This window comes from Eulemur rufifrons, chromosome 12, assembly GCF_041146395.1.
Source record: "Eulemur rufifrons isolate Redbay chromosome 12, OSU_ERuf_1, whole genome shotgun sequence".
Classification (NCBI taxonomy): Eukaryota; Metazoa; Chordata; class Mammalia; order Primates; family Lemuridae; genus Eulemur; species Eulemur rufifrons.
In genome coordinates, this window is record NC_090994.1 from 17,043,886 (window position 1) to 17,071,453 (window position 27,568).

At 36.4% G+C, this 27,568-nt stretch overlaps 1 protein-coding gene across 3 annotated transcripts in view; it reads right to left on the reverse strand.

Annotated features, from left to right (window-relative positions):
• PURG (purine rich element binding protein G) overlaps window positions 1-12,500 on the reverse strand; it is a 34,027-nt gene extending 21,527 nt beyond the window's left edge. Inside the window, exons 1-2 of one of the 3 annotated variants that reach the window (XM_069485236.1) lie at window positions 12,217-12,500; window positions 11,032-11,904 (exon numbers count right to left, since the gene is read on the reverse strand). In XM_069485236.1, coding sequence (XP_069341337.1) covers window positions 11,032-11,898 — 867 coding nt within the window. In that variant the 5' untranslated portion in view covers window positions 11,899-11,904; window positions 12,217-12,500. Of the gene's footprint in view, window positions 1-9,938 lie in introns of those variants that run through there. The other 2 variants (XM_069485235.1, XM_069485237.1) reach the window with 2 other exon arrangements.
• Window positions 12,501-27,568: the final 15,068 nt, after the last annotated feature.

Sequence of the window (27,568 nt, forward strand, 5' to 3'; positions counted from 1 at the left end):
CTAAAGTAATGCCAAGGTCCTTCAAGTCCTAATATTTAATATTCACTAAACTTGTATTAATAATTCTTGAGTAGAGAAATTACTCACTTTCTTTAACTAAGATTTATATACCAGAATTACTGAATAAATTAAAAATATGCATCCATCTCCATACATTTGAAAGCTAAGCTTTTCATGTAAGGCTTCAGGATTGTTCATTCCTATCAGCTTTATCTCAAGATGGCTGTTGAAAAATGAGAGGGAATCAGAAAGGTTATTAAAAAGGGAAGAAGACAATAATTTTTTACAGAAACTCTATAGTCAACTTATAAAAAAATGTTGCTTGTTTTAACATTTGTGAGCTTCTCAAGGCAGGATGAGTAGCACTGAGTCCTCTTTCTATCCTGATGCCATAGCTGTTTTGACTAGATTTTTTCTTTACTGTCTTTTGTAGCTAAGGTTAAATCTCATCGACCTAGAGCAGTGGTTCTTAAACTGTGGTCCCCAGATCACCAGCATTCACTGCCCTGGCAATGTGTTGTAAATGCAAAGTTTTTGTCCCCTCCCCACCTCTCCAGTCCTACTGAATAGGATTCTGTAGTTGAACAAACCCTCCAGGTGATTCTTATTCACACCGAAGTCTGAAAATTATTACCCTATAGTAATGGGGAAAAATATGCATCTGTAAACAGCAGTTATCTTAGTTTATCCTGCTGGAGTTAAGGGAAAGAAGAAATTTGGTCATTAAATATGAAAAGGAATGGAACTGTAGGGAAGAATATGAGCAGGAAAACTGGTGAGAAATCAATAAGATGGCAGGAAAAACTTGTGAGAAATCAATCACTAATACTGATGAGATTTATTTCCAAACTAATTAATATGATGAGTTGTTTTTGGTTCATGAAAACGCAATTGTAGACCCACAATAAGCAGTAATTTGTCTCCTCTCTGCCCTTAAAAATAGAATTAGGAATATCTATCTATATTCTTATTGCTGATCCCTTTAAAAACTTACTGATATTTATTAGAAATAGCTGATCAGGATTAGAAGTTCTATCTGTAAACTAAAGTTTAAATAAGTTGTGATTTCTAGCACCAACTTTAATGAATTGAGTGAATCCTTATATACGTGTCTCTTGGTAAGACTAGTCCCACATCTAGGGAGATAGTTTTGAATGAAATCATTCCCAGTAATCTGAGCCAGATTTATTTATAGTGGTGGTTGGGGGTAGATTGTGCTTTATTGAGTTGGAGGGATCAGTTGCAGAAGGAAGTTTTAAAGGTAGTTCAGCCCAACCAAATGAGCAGAATTTTTGACTTTGGTGTCAATTTGGGTTCAGATATATTAGTTCTGAAATACTGAACCAGTTTCTAAACCACTGGAAAATTATATGAAGATGGGGATAATGATAATAGGGCTGTTATGAGGATTACAAACAATAGATATAAGGGCCCAGCCATATACTAGCACATGGTGTATGTTTGTGTGTGTATATATTCACATGAGATATATATATATATACACACACACATATGTGATATATATATGTATCATGGTGAAACTTCTCTAGAGGCCAAATTCAGTTCTGAAATTACCTGTTAATCATACTAATCAAAAATATTTTCTGAAGATCTGTTGTGTATTGAAAGTTAGAGTAACTGACCTTTTAGTCCATATCATGTTTTCTTACTCATCCTGTTATACAGAAATATGATAAGAGTGTTGAGATTAGTTGAGTGGAGTAGTAGCCCTTCTTTCTTAAGCATCTATAGATCTAGCTCATAGCACAATTTCTAAATTTTCAAAGAGCAGCTCTAGTCTTTATTGTGTTTCAATTGTCATCTGAACAAATAAATAGGACGGAGTGGGTCCACTGTTGAAGTGAGAGAAATTAATGCTCTTACCCACTTCCTATAGGGTAAAAAGTATGGGGGAGGGGGAAGAAGGAAAGATAGACGGAATTTTAGAATTCTATTTTTACAACTGATTATAACATGGTGCACCATTGTTCTATTGAAATTCTAGACTGACAATCATTGGAATAAATCACATTGCTAGTCTGAAGAACCTAGAAATAAAATACAGCAATCTGTGCCATAGATTAGCAAATGATAAGGAATGTTTTGAATTTTGATGTCTATACATATCCTTATCCTCATTCCTCAATCGTTATTTTATGGTTCTGTAGCTTGATTTTGCTGGGCAGTCTTGGCACTTAGGTGTGTTCTTTTGGTAAAGTTGCTTGCAATGTTTGACAGGAAGCTAAGGAAAATTTCTACAAAACGGCACGGGTAAAGAACTGCCAAACTAAACTACTCGCTTGTATCCTACTTAGACTTCAAATACCACTGAAAAAGCAATCACGAATCTAAAATGTGTCTGCTATTTTGAGGAGAGGGAGGAGGAAAGAGAGAAAACATTTTCTACAACAGCCAATTCATTCTATAGAATTCGTTGAAAACAGACTAACCAAACTGCTATTTTGAACCACCATCAGGCCAAAGATTGCTTATCACAAGGAATATTTCTGTAATGGAATTTTATGTGCACAGATAGTTTTGAAATTAAAATATGCATGTGCATATATGTACTTCAAAATACACTTAGACCTACTGTCTTTGATAAACAAAAAGGCACCAAAAGAGAGGTCCAGGAGAAAGATGTCACTATGTTTTTGATCCTCTCCACTGGCAGCGGTGGTGGGGTGGTGGCACTGCATAGTAGAGGACCAGGGTGCTGAACTAAATGCCTCTAGGACAGCAATCTTGTGTGCTGATTCTCCTCTCCTCCCACCACCAACCTCTGCAGTTTCTCAAGTCTAAAAAAAACCTCAAACCATGTTTAATCTTTGCATATCCTAGTAGTTATAAGTCCTCTAAAACAAAGCCATAGTGTCAGGTCAGTGTCCTTCTTGATAGTCTTTGTTAAATCTCATTATTTGTAATATAGGATACTCAACAGGACCACGGAAAAAGGGATCAAAGGCAGTACGTGATTCTTAGGGACCACTACAATGATAGTTGCAGTGTATCATTTAGCAATGTAATTTATGGTTATTTCCAGAACAATGGCACTTCAGGAAGTAATGTTAATTTTTCAAATTCCTTTACCATGCAGACTATAAGAAATGATCACAGAATGTATAGAAACAATCAACATTCCTTCCAAAGAATGAGACCTCATATAGATGACAAAAATAGTTCTTAAAAAAATTAAAGTATAGGATAGCTATGTAGTTAGTATACAACAACCTGGTCTTAAGAAGGACTAGGAAAAAAATTTTATTTTGTGTGGCTAAAGAAATACATACATATTATAAAACTGACATTTCTGCATTGTTCTGTTGAGTATCATCACAGGTTGCTGCATTATTATAGTTGTTTTTAATATAAAGAGAGAAACTCATATACCTTCCAACTATCGTACTCTCCATCTATTTTTTCTTTCATACTCCACTAATACAGAATTTAAAAAGTTTAAGAAGGAGGGTGCCTCTTTTAAAGGTTAAACAAATGGGGATATAGTTTTAAGAATGACTTATTTCTCTCATTTCTGTTAGATTGATTTCTTTTGTTATAGGCAAGCAAAATCAGCTACTATCTTTCTCTATTTCTCTTTTTCTACTTGCTACCTGTAGGTAACAAACTCAACAAATCCACAACAAATAATAAAATCCAGTGAAGAGTACTATCCTCCAGTACCATTTTCTTTAAGAAAAATAAAATAATGAATATTTCTGAATATAAAAGTCCCAGATAAAAGAAATTCTGACTTTAATCAGATCAAATAAAATAATCAGATTTATACCATTATTTTGATAAAGATAAAAACCAACATAAGCCTTTTCCCCCAATCTTACACTTTGAGCACTTCTAACTTTTAAATACTATAAACACTTAGCTCTTAGGGATTATTTTCCCTTTTCTTTGCTCCAGTTCTTTCCTAGGAAAATGAAAACTTTGAATAGAGCAACTCTTACAAAAACTAAGCATAAGGGGGTAAAATGAGAGGACAGAGAACTGCTACTCAATCTTAGAAATAAGTCAACAATATTAAAGAAGAAACCATATGTTCCACATAAAATGAGTTATTTCCTTCATATTCATATCACAAAGTGACTTCACTATAGCAGCACTAATTCATTATGTTTTAATTTACTGGTGGATGTCACTGGCCTCAATAAAAATAAGCAATTTTTCAAAAGGGATATTCAAAAGAAGGTAAAGTTTGGAAAATATAATTTATCAGAAGCACCAACATGGGAAAGTCTTCAATTAAGTATGGAAAATTAGGAGTATTTTTTAGCCTAAATTCAAGCAAAATTCATTCCTAAAGGTGAATTTGTCTTCTTTTTGACCCCTCTCTTTAAAAAGGAGAAAAATATACATACACCATATTAAGCCTAAACAAGTAAGTACTTGGAGAGCTTTACCAGTTTTATAGATTCTATAAAGGATAATAAGTTATTCATCATGAAAATAAAAGCAACCAACTTTTTTATGCTTTAAAATTATGATTAAGCAGATCCTATGTTCTAACAACGCCTTCTTCATTTTACAAACAGGAAATTATGCTACTAATTATGGAGATATCATCCCAAAGTTTAAACCAATGTTTTAAATTTTTAAATCTTATGACATTTTCATAAAATTTACAGATACCAATCTATTAAAATTTTTTCCCTTACCCCACATGTTCTTTAAGATATTTCTAACTGCATTGGATCTTTTACTCTGGTTGTTTTAATTTATAACTAGATAGTATCTTTCAGGATTCAAGTATGGGATATTTACTTTTTCAGATAATTTTTTTGGGTGGTCAATAGAAAAGTGATCTTAAAATGTACCCTTGATGGGAATGAAAAGAGAATTATGATTTTTTTTGGGGGGGTTTAGGTGACTATTCAAACAGCTCTGCATATTATATTTACAGGAATAGTAATACTTATTTTCATTTTTAAACACTTATATTTACTATTTTATATTCTCCTACCAGAGGATAGAGATGGTTAGGTGTACTTGTAACTTTATAGCCCCCCAATTTTTATTCTTTCCCCAAATCAGCATAGCATCTTCTGGTCCGAAGGACTTCTGACAGATTCTGGGTCCTTCAATGAGAAATCAGTGCTTTAAGCAATCAGGACTAGTGTTAATCTCCTTGCTTAGACTCGGATTTGATGAAGTTGCTAAGTGAATCTTGTATCTTTCTCATCATAAAGATAAAAGCTCCATGTTAATAAGTCAGAAGATTTCAACAGAGTAATAACATAACCTTTCACTATAGTTCTAATACTTATTTGCTGTTATAATGGCAAAGTCTTTGGATAAAAATAAGGTAATAGTAACAGAATTAGTAAAAACTGAATGTGATAATCAGTTAAAGCTTTTAAATATTAGTGCTTTTCCCTAGAGAACATAGTTTATCTAAAATAACACTTGGTTAAATTACTTAATATCTTGCCACTCCAAAACTGTGTTACTTCAGAAAAAAGACCAGTACTTTTTTGAGGGAAGAAAGAGGTGGAATATAGGAAGGCAAGATGGCTAGGAATAGGGAAGGGAAACTAGTAGGATAAACTGAATATCTGTACATTTTAAAAATTAACATATGCATATATTTGTATTTTAAGTAAATACCAATGGTATTCATTCAAAATTTCCTTGATATTCTTTTGGTTGTAATAATATAGTTCAAATTAAATGATGTTAACTAGATCAAGTATGATATCTAAGTAGAAGGAAAAAAATCACTTAAAATGACAGATCTAAAATTGATCCTACTAAGTACAGGAGAATATATATAATATGTTTTCATCTGTATGTTTAAAAATAATATATATATACACATATGTTTGTATATGTAGAGTAACTCTAGAAGGATACACAAGAAATTGATAACATCGGTTGCGACTTTTCACTATCTACCCATCTGTAATGTTTAAATTTTGTACTATATGTATGTTTTTCCCTATTCAAAAATATTGATTAAAACCCCATTACTAAAATAAATTTAAATGATTTAAAATAGCATGTCAAATTAAGAAAAAAGACTGTTTTCTTTTCCATTATACATGAAAATAGACTTACACATGTATTATTTTTCTAAGATCCACCTACATAAATTTGGGTCTCTTTTCTTTATGACAGAGTTACTGTGATCTAAAAACCCAATTTTCACATGACATTAAATTGGGAAAAACACATTTCCCAGTACTTCACTGCTACAGTATTGTGGACTAGGGATTATCTCACCAGCATGCTAATATTCTCTTTCTCTGATGGGCTAGCCATTTGCCACCATTTCTCTTTGAAAGTCAGGAAATCCTTAAGGAATTTTCAGAAAGATTTTAAGACTTTTCTTGGGCAGTGATAAATATCAAACCTGTGTTATTCTGTAGACACAGATTCAATGTTAACTTCTCTTTGCATCCTGTCAAAGATGTTTGGTGTTTTAGTAAAGACAGACTTCAAACTAAGTGGTGACTAAGCAAAGCCCTTACATAAAGCTTGTAATAGGATTTCATGAATAGTTCCAATGAAAGACATTTGAAAATAAGCAGGAAAAAAAATCTCACAGTTATGAAAACCTTATTTTCAGAAAACCACTTAAAAATTCAAATTAAGTACTATTCATTTAAATATTAAAGTAAACCATAAAACAAAATTTAAAGGAATAATAATACATACATCAGCTTTCAACGGTAGCTGCTTATTAAAAAGAGTATCTGAGGGTATATTCCAATTGCATCCTCTTCAAATTGTGCAGCTCAGATAAATGTTTATTTTACTGAAAATATTTGCAAAATTACAATATAAATACATGATTATATTAAGATAGGATGACTATATATATAATGTATTCTTATCTATAGATATAAAATGAATGCAGTAAATATAGCACACTCTTGATGAATTGTTAGTACACAGTGTTTCTCAGTAAAGTACATACAACCTATTATTAAGCAACAATTATCTAGTTTTTCAAATGTACATCTTAGGAAGTTTTTAGGATGGAAGGACACACTAAATCCCCCAATACCCTTTTCAGTTGGCGAAGGTTAGTATTTCTGTAAATTTTGAAATATCATACTTAATTTAACAACTTTTCTTAGGCTCTATGCATTTCCTTAACTTGAAACTTTATTTCTCTAGTCTGGGTGTTTTAAAAATAATGCCATGTCAAGCTAACTATACTTTTAATTTTAGCACAGTATTATATACTGCCATTTTTATTAGTTACTTAAACACATCAACAATGAAACAGAATCATTAAAAAAATTTTTATCTGGACAAATTCCCCAAATTAACTTTCAGGGTATCATGGGGAATCTCAACTAAATATAGTCTCAACTGTAATATTAACTGAGGTTAGAAATAGTTTTTTAAATTTATCCTAGTCCTTAAGAATACAAATATGAACTCTACTTTAAAATTCTTTGTTAAATGTACTGGGATTTGCTTCAAAAGCATCTTCTACCCTTCTCCGTTACACTGATTTAATGGAAACCTGTTACTACAACAGTTCCAACACAAACATATGCATGCAAGAGATCGCCCTACGGATTCTAACTACATAGTTATTGAAACACATCCCACCTGTCAAGTGGCATAAATGTACATCTTCTATATACAAAAGGTAAAGTGCATTATTAAATTAGTGAACTGACAGATTGTCTGCCTGGACCATATAGCTTTCAAATAGACAAATGTGAAATTCTCCCATTAGAACCCATTATTTCAAGAGGTTCCAATTAGCTTTTCCACCCTGTCATTTATTTTTTTGGCCATGCTCTTTAGTGCAAATAAGCTTGTGTTTGACTCAAGTTTAAGGGACATGGCAGTTTGGGGCTTTAACAAGGAAAATTATAAAATGTGGCAGAACTTTAACACCTTTATAATACATTGCATCTTTTGCATATAAGCAACAGATTAGTGCTGCTTTCAATTGCTAGGAGCATACTGCCAACTATTATGAGGAACCCGTTTCCAAATTTCATACTATTAGCTTATATTATTACAGTTTAGAGTCTGTACCACATTATGCTCGGATTATTATGTGCAAACATCATCAGTGTTTTAGAATTATACAGTGAACTAGTACTTTTGGTTACTAACTTTCATGCTCATTTTTTTACTTCTAACTTCCAGTTGCCTTAAGAGTTTGATGTCTTCAAGGCAGGATTTCTGTTATTTTGAAGAATACCATGTATACTTGCAGCTCCATTTGTTACAAATGACAATAAATAAAATGCATATTGCACAGATAAGAATAGTAGCTTATTTTATAAGATACATGGCAATATATGTCCTAATACCAGAGTTTTGAACTGGATCATATTTGATTATGGCTAATGAATTCTTGGGAATTTAAAGTATCCAAAAATCATAGCATCATTTCATTTTTCAATGAACACATTTAACTATGAAAAAATGAAACAAAATGACTGGCAGAAGGTTTCATGATTCTAAATTATATTCCATTGCCAGTATATATGCATCTATCTAACCTGCAGCTTTGAGATGGTAAAAACTTTGAAGTACACATACAAGGTAGAAAATCTGGATGATTAACTAATTCTTTACTTAAATAATTAATGTAAAACTAAACTTAATATTTATATATAAAGAATTAAAGATATTTATCTTTAAGTCTGACATAGTATTGTATGTATGTACACATATGTATATATACATATATATGTATATATATTGACACACACACTCAAAGCTTATCAGACTAAAAACCAAAAAAGAAATCATTTTGACCTAATGGATATAAATATTTCAGAAAGGAAGATTTTTAAGAGTATACACTCATAGCAATAGTGATAGGAACAATCGAATACTAGAATATTCACAGCTCCAGTTTGCCAAAATTTGACAGGTTATTATTAATAGGCACCATGATGGGCAGCAATAACAATCAGTAGTACAGTAATTCAAGTGCACATCACTCCTTCATATACCAAAAACTACTTTTTAGCAAGCCTACATAGTTATTTTACAGTTAGGACTGTTTAAAAATCCTGGCTACTCAACACCCACCATGTGCTTCTAACCCTCAGGTGTTCCATAGTGATTCAGATGGTCCACAGTTATAATGAACTAATGAGATTCCTTTATACTACTTGAGGAACCGTGAAATACAGTCTGCAAACCAATACCAGTATATATGTCTGGGTTACTGATTGCTTGTTCTTAAGTAACATAAACCAATGAAATTAATTTTCTTAGTTCATACCATAGTTTTCTTAGTGACCTTACTGAAATGTATTTGGGGACAAACCTTTGGAAGAAGGAAATTGTTAAAATAATTTTGAATAACTTACAGTATATAAAAGAAGAGCTACATTCTGATCTCAATCCATGCAGCCAGCTCTCATCAATGAGAGCTATATTTGGGGGTTGAAATCAGTGTTCTGGCTCTTAAACATGATTATTGTGTGGGAGGTAAATAAAGCCAAGATAAAAGACAATAATTTCATTCAGGATAAAGTGTAGCTCAACAGATGAAATCTCAGTTAATACAGGATGGGTTGGTACACATATACACTATATCCACTTGTTTAAAAAAATTGCTTAGGTGTTGAAAAATTGCTGTGGCACTTCCTGGAAAGTAATTTTTAATACAGGTAAATGGGTGAGTCTTGTGTAAAGTCATAAAGAGCACCTTGGAAAATGCCTGAATTTTCCTTTCAAACATATTTATAACCAATCTGCAAATAATATTTTTCCCAGACTGAAAATTTGTATTCTAAATACTTTTTAGAAAAAAATGTTTCTTCCCCCCATGGAATTAAAACATCTGTAAAAGTCAGGTTTCTATTGGAAGTACTGACATGGTTTTAAGGGTAGCAATTGCAAAAGTGCTACTAAAATATATTATTACAGATATATTTTTATATCAGTTAACTGGTGCACCAACCCCTCTGAAATAGTGCTAAAGAAGAAGCATAAAATATAACACCTTGAGTCTGAGATATATTTTGGGAAAAAAATCTCTCACAATCTTCAAATTAGCATGAAAAGCTAAAACACCAAGATTTCCATAGCAAAGCCATTGGGTGAAGCCTCCCACTCAATAGTGACATAAAAGTAATTCCTGAAACTTTGTGAAGTCAATAAAAATATATGGTATAATAAATAGGTGAACATGGGATTATAACTGGCTTAGAATAACCAATTAAAATTCTCCCATGGCTTTGATATGGCAATTAAAAACTGTAGGGTTACCACAAAATTTGAAATTATAGAATACTATAGTAACTCTTAAGAAATATTATGACACTGTATTTTTAAGGTTTAATTAGATAATGAGATCTGACCCATTAATGGTATCGTTTAATATTCAGTTATCCAATAGATGATATATTTCTATTTGTACTTTTATAAATAAATATATTTATATATACTTGAGGTCAATTTCTGTTTCTGTGGTAACTGTCCTACAGGTAAGCTTAGCAGCTTTAAATGAAGTTGGAATGAAATGCTTTTTGGGGAACTTGTGAAATAGAAATTCACACTGTCATTTAAGTATATGTATCTTTTTTTAGGATCATGTCATAGTGCAATGTAAATCTGAGTTATGGTATTTAGAATGTCACATTTTGTGCTGATTTGTATACTTCAATAGTCTGGAGCAGCTGAAGCAGCTAAACTATTTAGCTCTGGGAAGGCTGGAATTCCCATAAGAATTATAGTGATCTATGTGTAACATAACATGAGAATAAGACTTCTTGAAGTATAAACTACTAGAGGTATTACTAATAACAAAGGGCCAAAAAAGAGGAAAAACTTCTTCAAATGATTATGGATCAGTACTTTTAGCCAATTTATGATTTTAAATTTTGCCTGATGGAGTTCAATTTCATTCTAGTCGAGGCATTCTTGTTCTTCACCACTGGCCCTTCTGCCATCCATTCTCTTTTCTTTATGGCTGTTGCAAATTTTCCTCATCTCTTCTTCATACTTGATAAAATTCTCCCCAAACCTTGTCCAAGCTTTGAATGGAACAGTAATAGTATTACGGTAAGGTGGCCTCACCTCACTTACCTTCAGGAAAATTCCATATTTATTAGAGCCCACATCAAAGTAGAACCTTTTATTGTCCACTCTGAATGAAGTCCCCTCTGGGAGTTCAGGCGGGTCATCATCTCCACCTCTACGTTCTTCTATGTCCCCTTCGCCATAGTCTTCGATCAGCTGAACCAAGGCATCACGAAACTCAATCATTCCTTGTGCTGGGAGGACAATTGTCTGTTCTTGGCCCAAACTGTGGCCAAAATAACCTATCATGCCAGTCCCCCGCATCATGGTTTGTCTAATCCTTAGGAAGCGACCCCGCTGATTTTCCTTTAGGTCTAGGTAATATTTCCTGTTATCCCTCTCTATATAGTCCGTTTTGAGGACACTGTGAGGATGCTCTTCGGACCCCACCGAGACTGGCGGGGAGGGTGCGGAGTGCTTCTGTCTCCTGCGGGAGCTTTGCTCTTTGCTGTGGCCATGCTCTTGCCGGTGGCCTTTTAGGCCCAGGTGGGCGTAGTGCTCGATGAAGTCCCCTAGACAGTCCTTCAGCTCCGCTGCCACTGACAGGGAGAGGGTCAGTTTACTCTTTCTGATGTTGTCCTGCCGGCCTCTCCCTATCCAGACTTCGGCTATCTTTAGGAACCGGCCCCGGGAGCTTTGCTTCACGTCCAGGTAAAACCTCTTTTTCTGGATGTCCACTCGTTTGGAGGCCAGCTCCTGGATTTCGGCTGTGCCCCCGGCCTGATTAGGGGTGGCTGAAGCCGCGTAGTGGGGGTAGTGGGAGTGCTGGGCCTGGGGATAGAGTCTACTCTTGCTTAGGCCAGAGCCCCCCACATTCTTGCCTCCGCGGCCGCGGCCGCCGCCGCCGCCTCCCCTTCGCCTGGCTCTTTCCATCTTCAGCTGCAAGTGACAAACAGACACACGGGGTGGGGTGGGGGAGGGGTGTTGAGAACAATCGCAGACGCCCCTCGGCCTGCTCTGCCCCCGCCGCCGCCCGGGACCCCCACGCCGGGCCCGGATCCCACGGCGCGGGCCGCCGCGGCGCCGGGCTCCAGCCTCAGCCGGACGGTCGGCGGCGGCGGCGGCGGCGGCTCCCGGCTCTGCAGCGCGCACACAGCATCCCTCCGCCGCCCCCGGCCTCCCGCTCCCGCACGCCGCCGGGCCGCCCGCCGCGGGTCCGCAGCCCGGGGTCCCCAGGCAGCAGGCACTCACATCATCTCTGCCATCACCGCCGCCGCCGATGCCCTTCACGACCACCGCCGCCGCCGCCGCCGCCAGCTCTCGGCCCCTCTGCCGCAGCCGCCGCAGCCGCCGCCCCCCGCCTCCTCCCCCGCCGCCGCCGCTCGCACTGCCCCCCGCCGGAGCAGCCGGGCAGGGGCATCGCCTGCGGCGCCCACCGCCGCCGCCCCTCCTGCGGCCGCTGCGGGGGCCGCCGCCTCGATTCGGACGCCGGCCCGACACCCGCCGGGAGGGGAGGGGAAGAGGGAGGCGGGGAGGGTGACGGCGGGGGGCGGGCGGCGGACCCCGCCTCCCCCAGCTCAGTCCGCTGGAGGGAAGAGGGGGTCTCGCGCTCTCCCTCAGCGCGCGCCCGGACGGAAGCCCAGCGCGTGGGGATGCAGCGCGAGTGCCAGGCGACCGGACAGGTGTGAAGATGGGAATGAGGGGCGGGTGGCGAGTGTTCTGACTTCGCGGGATTCCGCCGGGATGTGGGACTCGGGCGGCCCACCGGCACCTGCACAGAGACTACACTTCCCGAGGTGCTCAGCGGCCGGCAGAGGCTCTGCGCACGCGCACCATGCGGGCCATCGCGGGACGGGTTGCGGCGGGAGGGCTGCAGGGCCGCTTGGAAGCCGCCGGGGTGGGCCGGGAAAGGTCGGTCTTCCTCAGCCGATGCGTACAGTGTGCGTCGTTGTCGCACCGGCCCGCACCCTGCAGCGTGGGAATAAAGTTTGTCGATTTGGTGCCCAGCCTGGATGCCTGGGTGGCAGGCCCTGCTGTTGTGGCGCTCCACAAGTCGTCGGGCTGAAGGAGCAGACCCGTTCAACTGGCTCTTCTCAGGGTAACGTGTCCTCCCCTCTCCTGCTTCCTCAGCTGCGTATCCTCCTTCCACAAGTGGGGGGCTTAGGGCGGCGGAACAGGCCCCCGGGCTGTGTTTGGGAGATTTCCTAGAAACGGACATTTTCCTTCCCCCTTCCCTCTTCGGAGCAGGGTGGAAGCTTGTGTCAGTCAGAAAGGGGGCGACTGGGTTGTCCGTCGTGCGCCTTTAGGATTCAGCCTTTACTCTTGCAGGAATTGAGTCACTCCGTGTTTACACAGCCAAGTCGAGGGAAATACCCGGTATCTGTGATTTAGCAAGTTATGCTGGATTTTTTTTGCGTTCACACCGTTCAGTCTTTAATGATTTTTTCCCTCCGCCTGGTTGAATCTGAGTTCTCTGGATAGGCTTGCTATGTACTCGGTACTGAAGGGGTAATACAATCCTTAGGATGCTAATTTAGAAGTCTGGGAGTCAGAGTACTTCAGGCTTTGTGTGATTCGGTCTGTTAATTTTTAGAGGTTGGAGGTCGGGGTAGGTAGGGAAGTTCAGATCCTAAAGTCATTGAGCCTAAACGGAAGCAGCTGAGGTACTAAATCTAAAGAGTTTACTTGAACGAGGACAGGTGTCCGGAACACACTTCCCACCTGCCTCGGGGAGTGCTCCTTCGGCCTTAATTACAAGCAGGTTTTTATTTGTTTGTATCTATCTATATCTATTTATCTTTTTGGTCTCACTCTTGCTCAGGCTAGTCTCAAACTCCAGAGCTCAAGGGATCCTCCCACCTGTGCCTCCCAGAGTACCAGGATTACAGGTGTGAACCACCACACCTGATAAGCACAAGCAGATTGTTAAAGGGAAAGGGAACAAGGAGTGGGGCTGATACAAATTTGCTACCTTAACCATTTCTAAGTGTACAATTCAGTGACGTTACTTACGGTCACTGTGTTGTGCCTTCATCACCCTTGTTTCCAAAACTTTTTCATCACTGAACAAACTCTAACCATTATGCAATACCTGCCCATTGATACAAAGTTGTCGGGCAGAAATTCTCATTAGTTTACAGAGATAAAGCTACTTGGTGTCAGTCTAGAGCCCTCATAGCAGGTGACTTCAAGATAATTTTATCACAAGGGGGAGTGACATGGCCTGTTTTTTTTATTCTGTTGCCTCTCTCGGCCTGATAAAAGGGTTCACATTCTTCAGATAAAAAGTTTCTTTTCTTCTCCCCCGCCCCCCAAGGTCGTCTCTTACTAATCCAAGAAATATTTTTTGAGCACCGCTCTGGACACTAGAGATACTAACAGACAAAAACCTCTCTGCTTTTGGAGCTTACATTTTAGTGGAAAGAGAAAGGCAAGAAGTCAAATGTGTAAGATGTCAGAAGGTGACAATCCTATGGAGAATACAAAGGAAAGAGGGATGAAGAGTGCAGGTGGGGGTGAGGGTAGGGAGCTGCAATTTTACAATAGCTGGTCAGGGAACGATCTCACTGAGGAGGTAATTTCTTAGTAAACAACTGAAGGAAGTGAGAGAGCTTACTCTGTGCTTATCTGGAGGAAAAGAAAGTACAGAAGGCGCTGGGGGAGCATGGTTGGTTGTATTCAAAGAGCCTAGGAGGCAGGTAAGCTAGAGCAGAGTGAGACAGGTAAGGTCAGACCAGAAGGGGCAGGGGACAGAATGATTGTGTTGGGACCCTGAGCTATTTTGAAAATGTGGGCTTTCATTCTGAGGGAGATGGGAATCTATTGGAGAGTTGTCAGGGAAACAATGTGATCTGAATTATCTTTTTCTCTTTTAAATTGTGATAAAATATACATAACATAAAATTTGCCACTTTAACCATTTCTAAATGTACAATTCAGAGACGTTAATTACATTCACCATGTTGTGCATTCATCACTGTTATTTCCAAAACTTTTTCATCACTTCAAACAGAAACTAACATTTATGAAATAACTGCCCACTTCCTCTTCCACCCAGCCCTTAGTCACCTCAAATATACATTCTTTCTCGATGAATTTACCTATTCTAGATATTTTGTGTAAGTAGAATCATATAATATTTACGTTTTTCTGTATCTGGCAAATTTCACTCAGCATAATTTGTTCACAGAGCTGTGCAACCATCATCACAGTCAGTTTTAGAACATTTTCATCACCCAAAAAAGAAACTCCATGACCATTAGTACTCATCCCTGTGTCCCAGGCAGTCACTTACCTACTTTCTGTTTTTATATATCTATCAAACACTAGAACTTATTCCTTCTAACTTTATTTTTGTACCCATTAACCAACCTCTCTTCACTGCCAACCCGTAGCCATCCCAGATTTTGGTAACCAACATTCTAGTCACTACCTCAATGAGATCAATTTTTTGAGCTCACACATATGAGTACGAGCACGCGATATTTGTGTTTTTGTGTCTGGCTTATTTTGTTTAACATGATGTCCTTCAGTTCCATCCATGTTGCTGCAAATGACAGGTGTTTTTATGGCTGAATAATATTCCATCATGTGTATATACCACATTTTCTTTATGCATTCATCTGTTGTTGGATACTTAGGTTGATTTCATATCTTAGCTGTTGTTGAATCGTACTGCAATAAACACGGGAGTGCAGATATCTCTGTGATATATCGGTTTAATTTTCCTTGGATATATACCCAGTAGTGGGTTTGCTGGATCATATGGTAGTTCCATTTTTAGTATTTTGAAGAACATCCATACTGTTTTCCACAGTGGCTGTAATAATTTACATTCCCACCAACAGTGTGGAAGAGGTCCCTTTTCTCTACACCCTTGCCAAAGCTTGTTATCTGTTGTCTTTTTGATAATGGCCATCCTAACAGGTGTGATGTGATATCTCATGTGGTTTCAATTTCCATTTCCCTGATGATTAGTAATGTTGAGCACCTTTTCATATAACTGTTGGCCATTTGTATGTGTTCTTTTGAAAAAATGTCCATTTAGGTCTTTTGCCCATGTTTTAATAGGGTGGTTTTTTTGCTATGTATTAATAGTTGTATGAGTTCCTTATGTATTTTGGCTCTAAACCCTTTATCAGGTATATGGTTTGTAAATATTTTCTCTCATTCTGTACGTTGCCTTTTCACTCTGTTGATTGTTTCCTTTGCTGTGCAGAAGCTTTTGACTTTGATGGAATCCCACTTGTCCATTTTTGCTTTGTTACCTGTGCCTTTGGTGTTATGATAAAAAAATCTTTGCTAAGACCAATGTCAGGCAGCTTTTCCCTATATTTTCTTCTAGCAGTTTTACAGTTTAGGGCCTTCCATTTAAATCTTTTGAATTGACTTTTGTGTATAGTGTAAGATAAAGGTCCAAAGACTATACTTTCTCCATTGTGTGATCTTGGCACTCATGTTGAACGTCAGTGGAGCATAATTGTGTTAATTTATTTCTTGGCTCTCTATCTATTCCTTTGGTCTGTATGTCTGTTTTTATGTAGTTGGGTACTTTTAAAAAAAGAACATTTTGACTTTTAATATTGTAGACTATTGAGTGAGCACCTATGTTTCTCTTCTTGAAAAGACTGTTGTGTCTTTTTGGTGGCCTTGTTGAAAAGTAGTTGACCGTATATGCTTTGGTTTATTTCTGGGCTCTCTATTCTGTTCCATTGGTGTGTGTCTGTTTTTATGTCAATACCATACTGTTTTGATTACTATAGCTTTGTAATCTAATTTGCAATCAGGAAGCGTGATGCCTCAAACTTTGTTTTTCTTTTTCAAGATTGTTTTGAATATTTGGGATCTTTTTGGTTCCATATGAATTTTAGGATTGATTTTTGTATTTCTATGAAAAATGCCCTTGGAATAGATTGCACCAAATCTGTATATTGCTTTGGGTAGTATAGACATTTTAACAGTATTAATTCTTTTAATCAAGAATATGGAATATCTTTCTGTTTATTTGTGTCTTCAATATCTTTTGTCAGTTTTTCAGTGTACAGGTCTTTCACTTTCTTGATTAAATGCATTCCTAAGTATTTCTTTCTTTTTGATGCCATTGTAAATAGGATCGTTTTCTTGTTTTCTTTTTTGGATAGATCATTATCCATTTAGAGAAATGCAAATGGTTTTTGGGTATTGATTTTGTATTCTGCTACTTTACTGAATTAATTTATTCTGTTTTTTTTTAGTGACGTCTTTAGGGTTTTCTACATATAGGAAGGGACATGGCATGCTTTGTTCTGTTGATTTATTTCTGTATTTTTACACCAGTTTCACACCATTTAAATTACTGTAGTTTTGTACTGTTTTATATTTAATGGAGTGAGTTTCCCCTTATTGGTCTTATTTTTCAAAAAAATATTTGCTGCTCTTGAGCATTTTCTCATCCCAGTGAACTTTAACATAAACTTGTGTGGTTCGATGAAAAATTTTGCTGACATTTTTCTTGGTATTGCTTCTTGAGTGTATTGATTTAATTAATATATTTACAGCTTTGAGTCTAGCAATCCAGGAACTCAGCGTGTCTTATTGTCGACCCAAAATAAGTGACTGAGGCAAAGCTCTCAATTAATGGAGGTTCATTAGGCCAAAGTTGAAGATGTGCCTGGGGAAAACACAAACCACGGACAAACCTGTGGCTGTTTTTCTGAGGGGGAATTGAGGAGTTTCAGTATTTAAGAGGGGATAGGGCATACAGAAAGAAAAAGAGGCAGGGGTGGAGTGGGTAATCAAACAAACGGTTACCCAGGAAAATCTACTTTTTACATTAAGATGAAGTGAGAATGTTGGAAGAGAAAAAGGGAGTGAAGGAAGCATCAATTATGTAGATGTCCCTGGGTAGGGGAAGAATGTCTGATCCTGTCTGGTCTCTATTTTGCAGACCTGGGAAGATAAACTTGTAATTCATTATGAGTGTGGAATTGAACAGACGCCAGTTTTAGGAGCTAAAGACCTGAAGTTACAATTTGCATGTCCTTGCTTTTGGGAGGTCAGCAAGAGATTTCCTTAATGAATGATCTGTGGGGCCAGTCCTTCAGAGATGCCTGAGGCCTCTACTTTGCCTTTTGCAAGTTCACAGTTGCTGGAGGTAGTGGGGTGGTCCTGAGATTTTTATTTTCTTTTACATTTTTCTGGCCCTTTTTAATGTCTTAATAAAATTTTCCAGTTGTCTTTAAAATGGGTCTTATACTCGTATGTTTCGTGTTAGATTTATTCCTGGGTAGGTTGTCATTTTGCCGTTATTGATTTGGCTATACATTTTGGATGTAATGGTATTAATACAATTTGGAATTGGATATAATTATTTTTGATTCTTGCTGATATATAGAAAAGTACTTAATTTGGGTAAGCTTATTTTGAATCTGGTCACCTTGTTTGCTTCTGTTAAACAAATAGATAAAATTACCTGCCCTCAAAGAGATAATGAGGAAAAATTACTTTCTTTAGGAAAATAATAAGCTTTGATAAAAAGTTAAGCTTATCTTTTGTAAAAACTGGTTAGTCAAAGGAGTCAGACTCTTTTGAAGGTGTTTTGTTTTCTCTTTGCTTTGATAAAATGCTTAATATAAGGGAGGATTAAGAAAGAGGATGGTTTTGAAGAATTTCTTCATGGGGTAATAAGAAATTAGAATAGTTTCATGTTCTCCAAAAAAATAAGTGAAACAATGACCTTCCCTCCTGAGCCTGCTTCAAGGCTTTGTTTCTTTCTGACTTCATTGTTCTTGTCTCTGCATTTTAATGAGCCCTTGTACTGTTAGTGTTTTAGGCTAGCTCTTCAGAGATTCACCTTCTCTCTAGCTCTCTTTGAAGCCAAGAGGATAGAGCTATGGGATCTTCCTACTCTGTGGTATGAATAATAGAAGCCATCAGAAACAGTATCAAAGCTTTGTAGCTCCTCCTGGAAGGTTTGATGTGAAGCATGAGATATCACCTATTGGTACCTGACCTGCTTTTGCTGTTCATTCATAAAATTGAGTTGCTAAAGTACAGTACAAAAATAATTGGACTGGAAGATAACTTTTTTCTTCCAGGAAGTACACAGTCACAAAACTGCTGATTTTAAAAAATTCATATTATATAAACTTACCTGTCTGAGTAGACTGTATCAAACTTCTTGTGTAAGATTTGTATTGGGTAAATTTATGGTTGCTTACAGAATTATGTATTAATTTTCCAGTTTCTTTTTTACCCAGTCTCCATTTTTATCACTCCTTCTTCCTCCCACTCTTAAATTGGTCTTGTTGTAAAATTTATGAATTTTTCTTTCTACCTGGCAATGCTGAATTTCAACCCAATGCTTTTTTTTTTTTTTGGAGACAGAGTCTCACTCTGTTGCCCGGGCTAGAGTGAGTGCCGTGGCATCAGTCTAGCTCACAGCAACCTCAAACTCCTGGGCTTAAGCGATCCTACTGCCTCAGCCTCCCGAGTAGCTGGGACTACAGGCATGCGCCACCATGCCCGGCTAATTTTTTGTATATATATATTTTAGTTGTCCATATAATTTCTTTCTATTTTTAGTAGAGACGGGGTCTCACTCTTGCTCAGGCTGGTCTCGAACTCCTGACCTCAAGCGATCCACCCGCCTCGGCCTCCCAGAGTGCTAGGATTATAGGTGTGAGCCACCGCGCCCGGCCAACCCAATGCTTTATATCGTAAAGTATCACTCCTATTGAGCTAAGTTATAATTTTCTGTTAAATTGCTGCTGATTTTGATTCTTGTTTTGATTTTTAAAAGTTTTGAAACTCTCTACTTAGGAAGTTATGAAACTTTTGGTACTGTATACTTTTTCTGTGGCTAGTTTATTTATCCAAATTATTTTTATTTAAGGTAGATTTTAAAGAAAGACAAGGATCGACTAAATCATTTTATTTTCAATTCTATTTGTGTATTAGTTAGAATATAAATATAGAAAACTTGATTCATACAGGCTTAAAAAATAAGGAAATGTATTATGGAAATGTAACTTGAAGGCTGAGATAGGGATGAGTTGAGGACTGGTTTAGTTCGTTGACTGTGGCTCCATTTCTCATCTCTCCTGCCCTCTGTGTGTTGACTTGGTAACCTAAGTTGGTTTGTCCTTAAGCTGACTTTCATCCTGGCAGCAAAATGGTTGTAGAAGATTTGGGTTTCACATTCTCAAATAGAGGGCATCTCTTCTGGCAGTTTTCTTATGAGAGCAAGACAGTGTTATTCTCAGAAATCCTAAAAATCGCCGCCTTGTGTCTCACTGGCTTGAATTAAGTCATATATTTTATTCTTAAGCCAAACCCAGAGGAATGCTTTGAGCTTAGGCCTGAGTTTCTGAATCATCACTGTGGCAAGAGGAATGGGATTACCTTTAGACCAGCGGGTCTACTCGGGGAGCTGAAAGTGGGGCAGATTCCTTAAAGTACATTGGCTTTGTGGGTAACTGACCATTATCTGAATGAAATTTACTGGTACTATAAAAAGGGTCTAGGGTGGAGTGGATGCCAGCTAGGCAACCGTCAATGTCCACTTAATAGTGAATCCTATAAAATTTCATCTCAGGCCATAAGAAGTAACAGTAATAAATATAAAAGGAAAAATGGACAGCCTAAGCAAGTTTTAAATTGACTTACTTGGAAACTTTCTCTGCAGTTTCCCAGCTTATAATGGTTGATTTCAGCTGACTGGCTATAGCCACTTACAGAACAGTGGAAATTCATTAAAAATAATGAATTATTTAGCTTGATAGTGAAATCCAGTTCTAAAGCACTTCGCTGTGCCATGGATTCAGTTCAGGTCAAGTCATGTTCCTGGTTGATGGGCAGTGCGGCTTCTCACTATGACACAGCACAGAGAGGCTTTTATCCTTTTCCCCTGTGGCTAGCTAAAATTAATGGCATTTTATTGTGTTTATTTGATTGGTTCCATTTACATTTTATTTCACTTGACTTTATTAATACAACATTGTACTTTATGTAATATTTGACAGGAAAGTTTGTTAGATACCTATAAAGAAATAGGTCTCTCAAAAATATCCCACAGCTTTTAAAAATTACATTGACTTACTGTAGTCAAACCAAATGTTAATAGGTAGTTGTATTTAGCTTTACTTGTTTGCTTGCTTGGGCTATTGGAGGGAAATTAAGATTAGTAGAAATCTAGTAATAGATTAATGAAGTCTTGAGAGCTTCTTTAATTAGTTAATGAAGGCTTTGTCACGGATTCTTTGGTTCCTCTGTTTTCTTCTGCCCCTTCTTATTCTTGTTGATTCATAGAATAGAAAGGACATCTCAAAAACCTTATAGGAGAATACCTTGTAAATTATATCTTCTACAATAAATTATAGATTGTATATATGTGTGTATATATTACTTTAATATTTATATAAAGTAGTTACTAGTATATTGGTACATGTAATTAACTCAGTGTGCAAGATCGCATTTTCAGAAAATATTTAATATAATAAATTAAAAGAAATCAAGGCCAGAACTTTTAAAGTTTATTTACTGAGCTGCTTCTCAGTAAAAATAACATTAAAAAATTTTTAAAAATTAGCCAGGTGGGGTGGTGCATTCCTGTATTCCCTGCTACTCAGGAGGCTGAGGCAGGAGGGTCACTGGAGCCCAGGAGTTGGAGGTTACAGTGAGCTATATGATCATGCCATTGCACTGCATCCTGGGCAACACAGAGTGAGGAATTGAAATTATAGTTTAAGTATTGTGACTATTCTTTTATGACATTATTAGCAAATTTTAGAATAATTATAAACATTCTTGCATTTTTATTAAATAATCAGTATTTATAACAGTGTATTTCATCAGATTAGCTTTTACATATCTTGAACAAAATAGAACTAAACCATTTTACATAGTAAGTAGAAATGTATCCACATTAAACAATATAACTGGCTAATAGAGTTAAGCATTGAATTTCTTACTAATACTTTTTTCCTGAACTTCAGATTAAGTTATTTATATGTGCCATTTAACTTAACAATTTTTAAAAATACTTTCCAAAAAGATTGAGATGCTTTGTTCAGTTTAGCCCTCAAGCAGTTAGGCAAGTCGGTTACCATTACAGTAGGAATTAATTAATTAATTAATTTCCTTACCTTAGAGGTTTTAGGAACAAAGAAATCACTGAGCTCATCCACTGAAACCCCACTTTCTCTTGAGATTGGCCTCATGAGACTGGTGTTAAGTCTGTCCATTCTCTAGAAAACGGCACTGTTTTAAGTGGAAACTGTGCTCTTGAAATGAATTTCTGTTCCATCAAAGTATGGTTTAAAAGTTAAAAAACTGGCCGGGCGCGGTGGCTCACGCCTGTAATCCTAGCACTCTGGGAGGCCGAGGCGGGTGGATCGTTCGAGGTCAGGAGTTCGAGACCAGCCTGAGCAAGAGCGAGACCCCGTCTCTACTAAAAATAGAAAGAAATTATATGGACAACTAAAATATATATATATATACAAAAAATTAGCCGGGCATGGTGGCGCATGCCTGTAGTCCCAGCTACTCGGGAGGCTGAGACAGTAGGATCGCTTAAGCCCAGGAGTTTGAGGTTGCTGTGAGCTAGGCTGATGCCACGGCACTCACTCTAGCCCGGGCAACAGAGTGAGACTCTATCTCAGAAAAAAAAAAAAAAGTTAAAAAACTATCCCATCTTAGCTAATTTGGGATGTAATTGCTCTTGATTTTTCTAAATTTGTTCTAATCTTACTGGTGTGATTTCTCTTGACGTGAACTAGAAGTGACTTCAGTAGACTTGTGCTAATATTTGATTGCTGTCAAATAGAATCACTTAAGATCAATTTCTTTGTAAACATAATTCATAATTTTGACAAATCTCTTAACATGTAATTGGGTAATGTTACCAACTCTATACAGTAAGTCTACTCATTTAGCTATCATGAAGACCATTTTGCAACTAATTTATCAAAAAGGCTTTATCAAGAAGTTGCATTCATTCATATTGGATATTTGATGAATGCATTATGGAGATAAGTAGGAGTTGGCAAACTGACCAGTATGCCATATTTGACTTGCTGCTTGTTTTTGTTCTATGAACTAAATGGTTTTTACATTTTTAATTGTTTGAAAAATCAAAAGAATAATATTTTATGAAATTTGTATAAATTCAGGGTTCAGTGTCTATAGATAAAGTTTTAGTGTAACATTGCCATGCTTATTTAAGTATTGTTTATGACTTTTGTGCTGTCATGGCAAACTTTAGTAGTTTTGACAGAGACCATCTAGCTCATGAAGCCTAGAAAAGTTACTGTCTGACCCTTATTCTATAGCATGAAAAAGTGTAGCCTTGATTATTCACTTAAAAAAACCATTTCCCCCTTTTATTGACATACTTTTGCCCCCTGATCATTAAAAGAAACACTTTTTATAGAAAAGTTGGAATGTAGAGAAAAGCATGAAGTATAATATTAAAGACCATCTGCAGTTATGAGATAACCAGTAATATTTTGGTATACATTGCCCTAGACCTTCATACACAACACATGCATATATACATACTTACACAAATACATGTGCATGTTTATTTGAAATTTTCTAACTTGATAAATTATAATAACATTGTTTTTAATGACTGCATAGTGTTCTATTTTATGGATGTACCATAATTTATTATTATGAGATGGATAAAAGTAGTTATCACATTGAGCTCAAGAAGTGTTGCACAGTTAATCCAGAAGACTCCCTGGATTGCCAAGGCTGCTTTTTTTCCTGCCTGTAATGGAACACTGTATTTGGGACCAGTGAGGCAAAGGAAATTGAAAAGTTGCCATTTTCAATTATTCTATTACAAGATACAGTGAAGATTTGTCAAATGAGTAGAGATAACACTAATCTGGAGGTTACTTAATCAAAAGGTGTTCATTTCAGATATGACTTCATGAACATTGGTAATGGTCCTCAGTGAGAAGACTATAGAATCCTTGAAGAAAAACACCTGGAAGATGTTATTTACTTGACAAAGAAGTTCCAGAACCAACTGAGGATGAAATATTCAAAGTGATAAATGAATGCTTTGAAACATATAAGATATTACGGAAACAGTAGAAGTTTGCTACTGGTAAAGACAGGAAGGTATAAAGGCTTTATATATATTTTTTATTTTGGAATATTATGGGGGAACAAACATTTTGGTTATATGTAATGCCTTTGCCTCCACCAAGCCAGGGCTAGAAGCGGGCCCTTTCCTGATACAGTGCGCTCTGTCTCCATTAGTTGTGAGCTTTATATTAAGGTCAGTGTAAAAATACATTCCAAGTAATATGTTATCTTATTCACAGAGAAGTGCTTGTATGTTCTGAATGCCTGTGGTTTTGAATGCCATATTAAATGATTAAATTAAATTAAAAATAAAAATGGTAAGCCTAATTAAATTCAAGCTCATACAGTACCTTCTTTTCAGCTTTAGGTGCAAAAATTTGATTAGTTATTTCATTACTGAAGTATGTTGAGACTCCAAAGAAAGATTTATAAGCTGAAAGGAAACTTGAATTATTCCATGTGAATGATTCTTTGCAGATTTTTGGAAGTATAGGTATCGGCTTCAAAAATGGCATCCTTAACTGACATTTTGAGCACTGAATTAACTCAGTCAAAAGTGCAGTGATCATGTGGAAAATATTTTTATATTAATGTGTACTGACATAGTTATGGATAAAAATTAAGCTTTGGAAAAGTGAAGTTGATATGGTTTTAGAAGTGATGTTTAACTGGTGTTATTTGAATCCTAAAGAAGAATTAATAGTAGAGCAAAGTCAGGTGTGAGACAAAGCTTTAGTATTATTTTGAAATACTTGATATAAAAAAATTCAATTGTATTCAAAGCTTACTTATATCATGAGAAGAAATTAAGATATTTCTTAGTTAATGAAAAGGAGAAGCTATGAGCTTTAAAGGGTTTTTGCACACTTGAAGTACAATTTAAAGAAATTGAATAGTTGGAATACTCGATAATGGTGAAAAAGTTTTCAGTCTATTGGAGCAAAAGCTCCTCTTTTGCCATTTGCTACCACTTGTGCTAACAAAGCTTCTTTTTGATGGTTGCTATATAGAATCTGAAGAAAATACTGTTAGAAAGTCTTGAGGAGGAATGGAGTATAGCATAACCTCATTTATACTTCACATTTTTAATGGGAAAAAGGGAATGAATGATAATTTCATCAAGACAAAAGAAATGAAAAAAGAAAAAGAGGAAACTGTGAACACAGTAAGATAAATGTTAATCAGAGTAAGGTGAAAGCCAAGCTTTCATACTGTGTGTGAATGAGATGAATTTCCCTACTGACAGACATGTTCATATTGGGTTATTCAGAATAAAAAAACAGAAAAATAAGCAACAACCAAACAACAACTACAGAAATCCCAGACAGTCTTTGAAATAGTGATAGAAGGTTGAAAAATTGTATATAGTGGTAGATAGATAGGCAAGAAGATTTCAGGGAAGTTGGAACCAAAGCATATCAAAGTAACATTATTTCAGAGGGGGATTTAAGATTCTTTAATCTTAAGTACAATATGAAGCATTATGAAATGATGAAAGACTTGATTTTAGAAAAAGAGTGACAAAGTTGTTCATAGTTAACAACATAGTAACTAAACATGTAAATAAAAAATTCTTTTATGCTGTCTGACTTTTATCCCTCCAAAAATAACCTTTATCTGATCAAGAATTAAAATTCTCATGTATGTTAAAGGATTTCTCTATTGTAAATCATTCCACAACTTTAATTTTCTGTGTGCTTTTCATCTGTCTGAAGATCTAAGTAAATTTGACAAAGATGTTAGGTTTGTAAACAAATTTACTTTCAAATTCTTTTCCTGGAAGCATCTGGATAGAATTTCGTGTGCAGAAGAAAGTACTTACATCTAAAAATTGCAAATGTTAGATATTTCAAATTAAAATGATGTTAGTGTTATAGGTAGCAGGGAAGAGTTATTGAAGTTTATTTCTGTTTTGGCAGTGTAAATGAATTACTTACAAAATTCCAAGATTCTATAGGTGTTTTTATAGAGTTTGTGTTATTTGTAGAAACTTCAGTTTTCTGGCATTTTGCCAATGATCTACCCTGGATATAGCTGAAACTTGTTTTCCAGCTTTACAAAAATATATTTTAAGATTAAGGACTGATTATATATAAACAATTTTGGAATAACTTTTGACTTCTTCTGTCAAGGGTTTTGAATTTGTAGCAAATATAAATTTATTCATAACCACTAACATTTATACAATGCTTTATAGTTAATAAAGCATATATATTTTATCTTACTACATATAATACATGTGGCAACCCCAAGAGTTGAGATGTCAGTTCTGATTCAGTGAATCATAGATCTTATCCAATGGGAAACTTTGATAATGATTCAAAGAATACAAGCAAGCACCAACTGCAGATGGAACATTCTTTTTTTGTAAGAGTCCCAAACTGTGCGAAACAGATTCCAAAAATGTACCTTTCTTCTGCATTAGGACATGTCATGGCTTTGGATTAACAGACTCATTTTAAGCAATGTGGGCAAAAACATTGCACAAGCGAAGTTGTTTTGGTTTTGCAACTCCTGTTTTATATTTTCTTAATTAGATGGCTTGACTAGCCCCGATTTTCTAGCCATAAATTAATAAATCTATAATCCAAGGCTTATTTATGATAAACAATCTAAATAGTTATATCTTGCTGACATACTAGGTATGGATTCCTTGGTATTTTTCTACTTGGAAATACCTTTAATAAGTTTTCAAGGCTACCATCTGGTTTGAAGTCTTCACCATGTTGCCTGGGAACCCAGTTGAAGTTCTTGTCCCTTCTCTAAGAGTGAAAGAGTGAGTTACAAGCCTGTTGTGAACTCTTTCTTTCCCAGTGCATAAGAGTGATGGAACTTGTTCTATATGGAAAATTTAAGTTTGACAAAGTAATCTTTTAAGTGTTTTGTTCCATAAATTATTAGTATTTTCAGTTTTTGGTTCATGCTTGGGAAAATGAACAGCTAAAATGGACACTTGCCAGATATTGTTTGATTTCTTCAAAATTTATTTGCTATATATGAAATATAATAGGCTATCCCTAAATCATAAGTACTAGTTGCTGTGATTATTTAACATTAACATCGTGTTTCATCATGAGAATCTTCCGGGACATATTCAGAACTGCTACTCCCTTATTACGAATTTGAAATAATAGAAACTAAGGTTGAGGCTTGAGGAATTTACTAAGAACTTAAAGCTGCTTCAACTTAATATGAGTCATATCAAAGTGTGGATCCCTTTTACCATTAAGAAAAAGAATATATTCTGTTTCTCTTATTCACTGTGTTTTCTTTAATCATACTTGAAGTTCGTTTACATTGAGGAGAGCACTCCAAGGTCATACACAGATTTAAAAAAAATCATCTAAGAAATTCATTCTTAGGGAAACTTGTTCACACGGGCCCAAAACATAATAAAAAGTCCTTAATACAGAACACCTGTTAACTGTCTTCAAAATTAAATCTTCAAGTAGATTTGTGAATAAGTCTTACAGTTTTGTTGAGTTTACTTAGGTCTTAGGACAGATGATATGAGAAAGATGTCAGA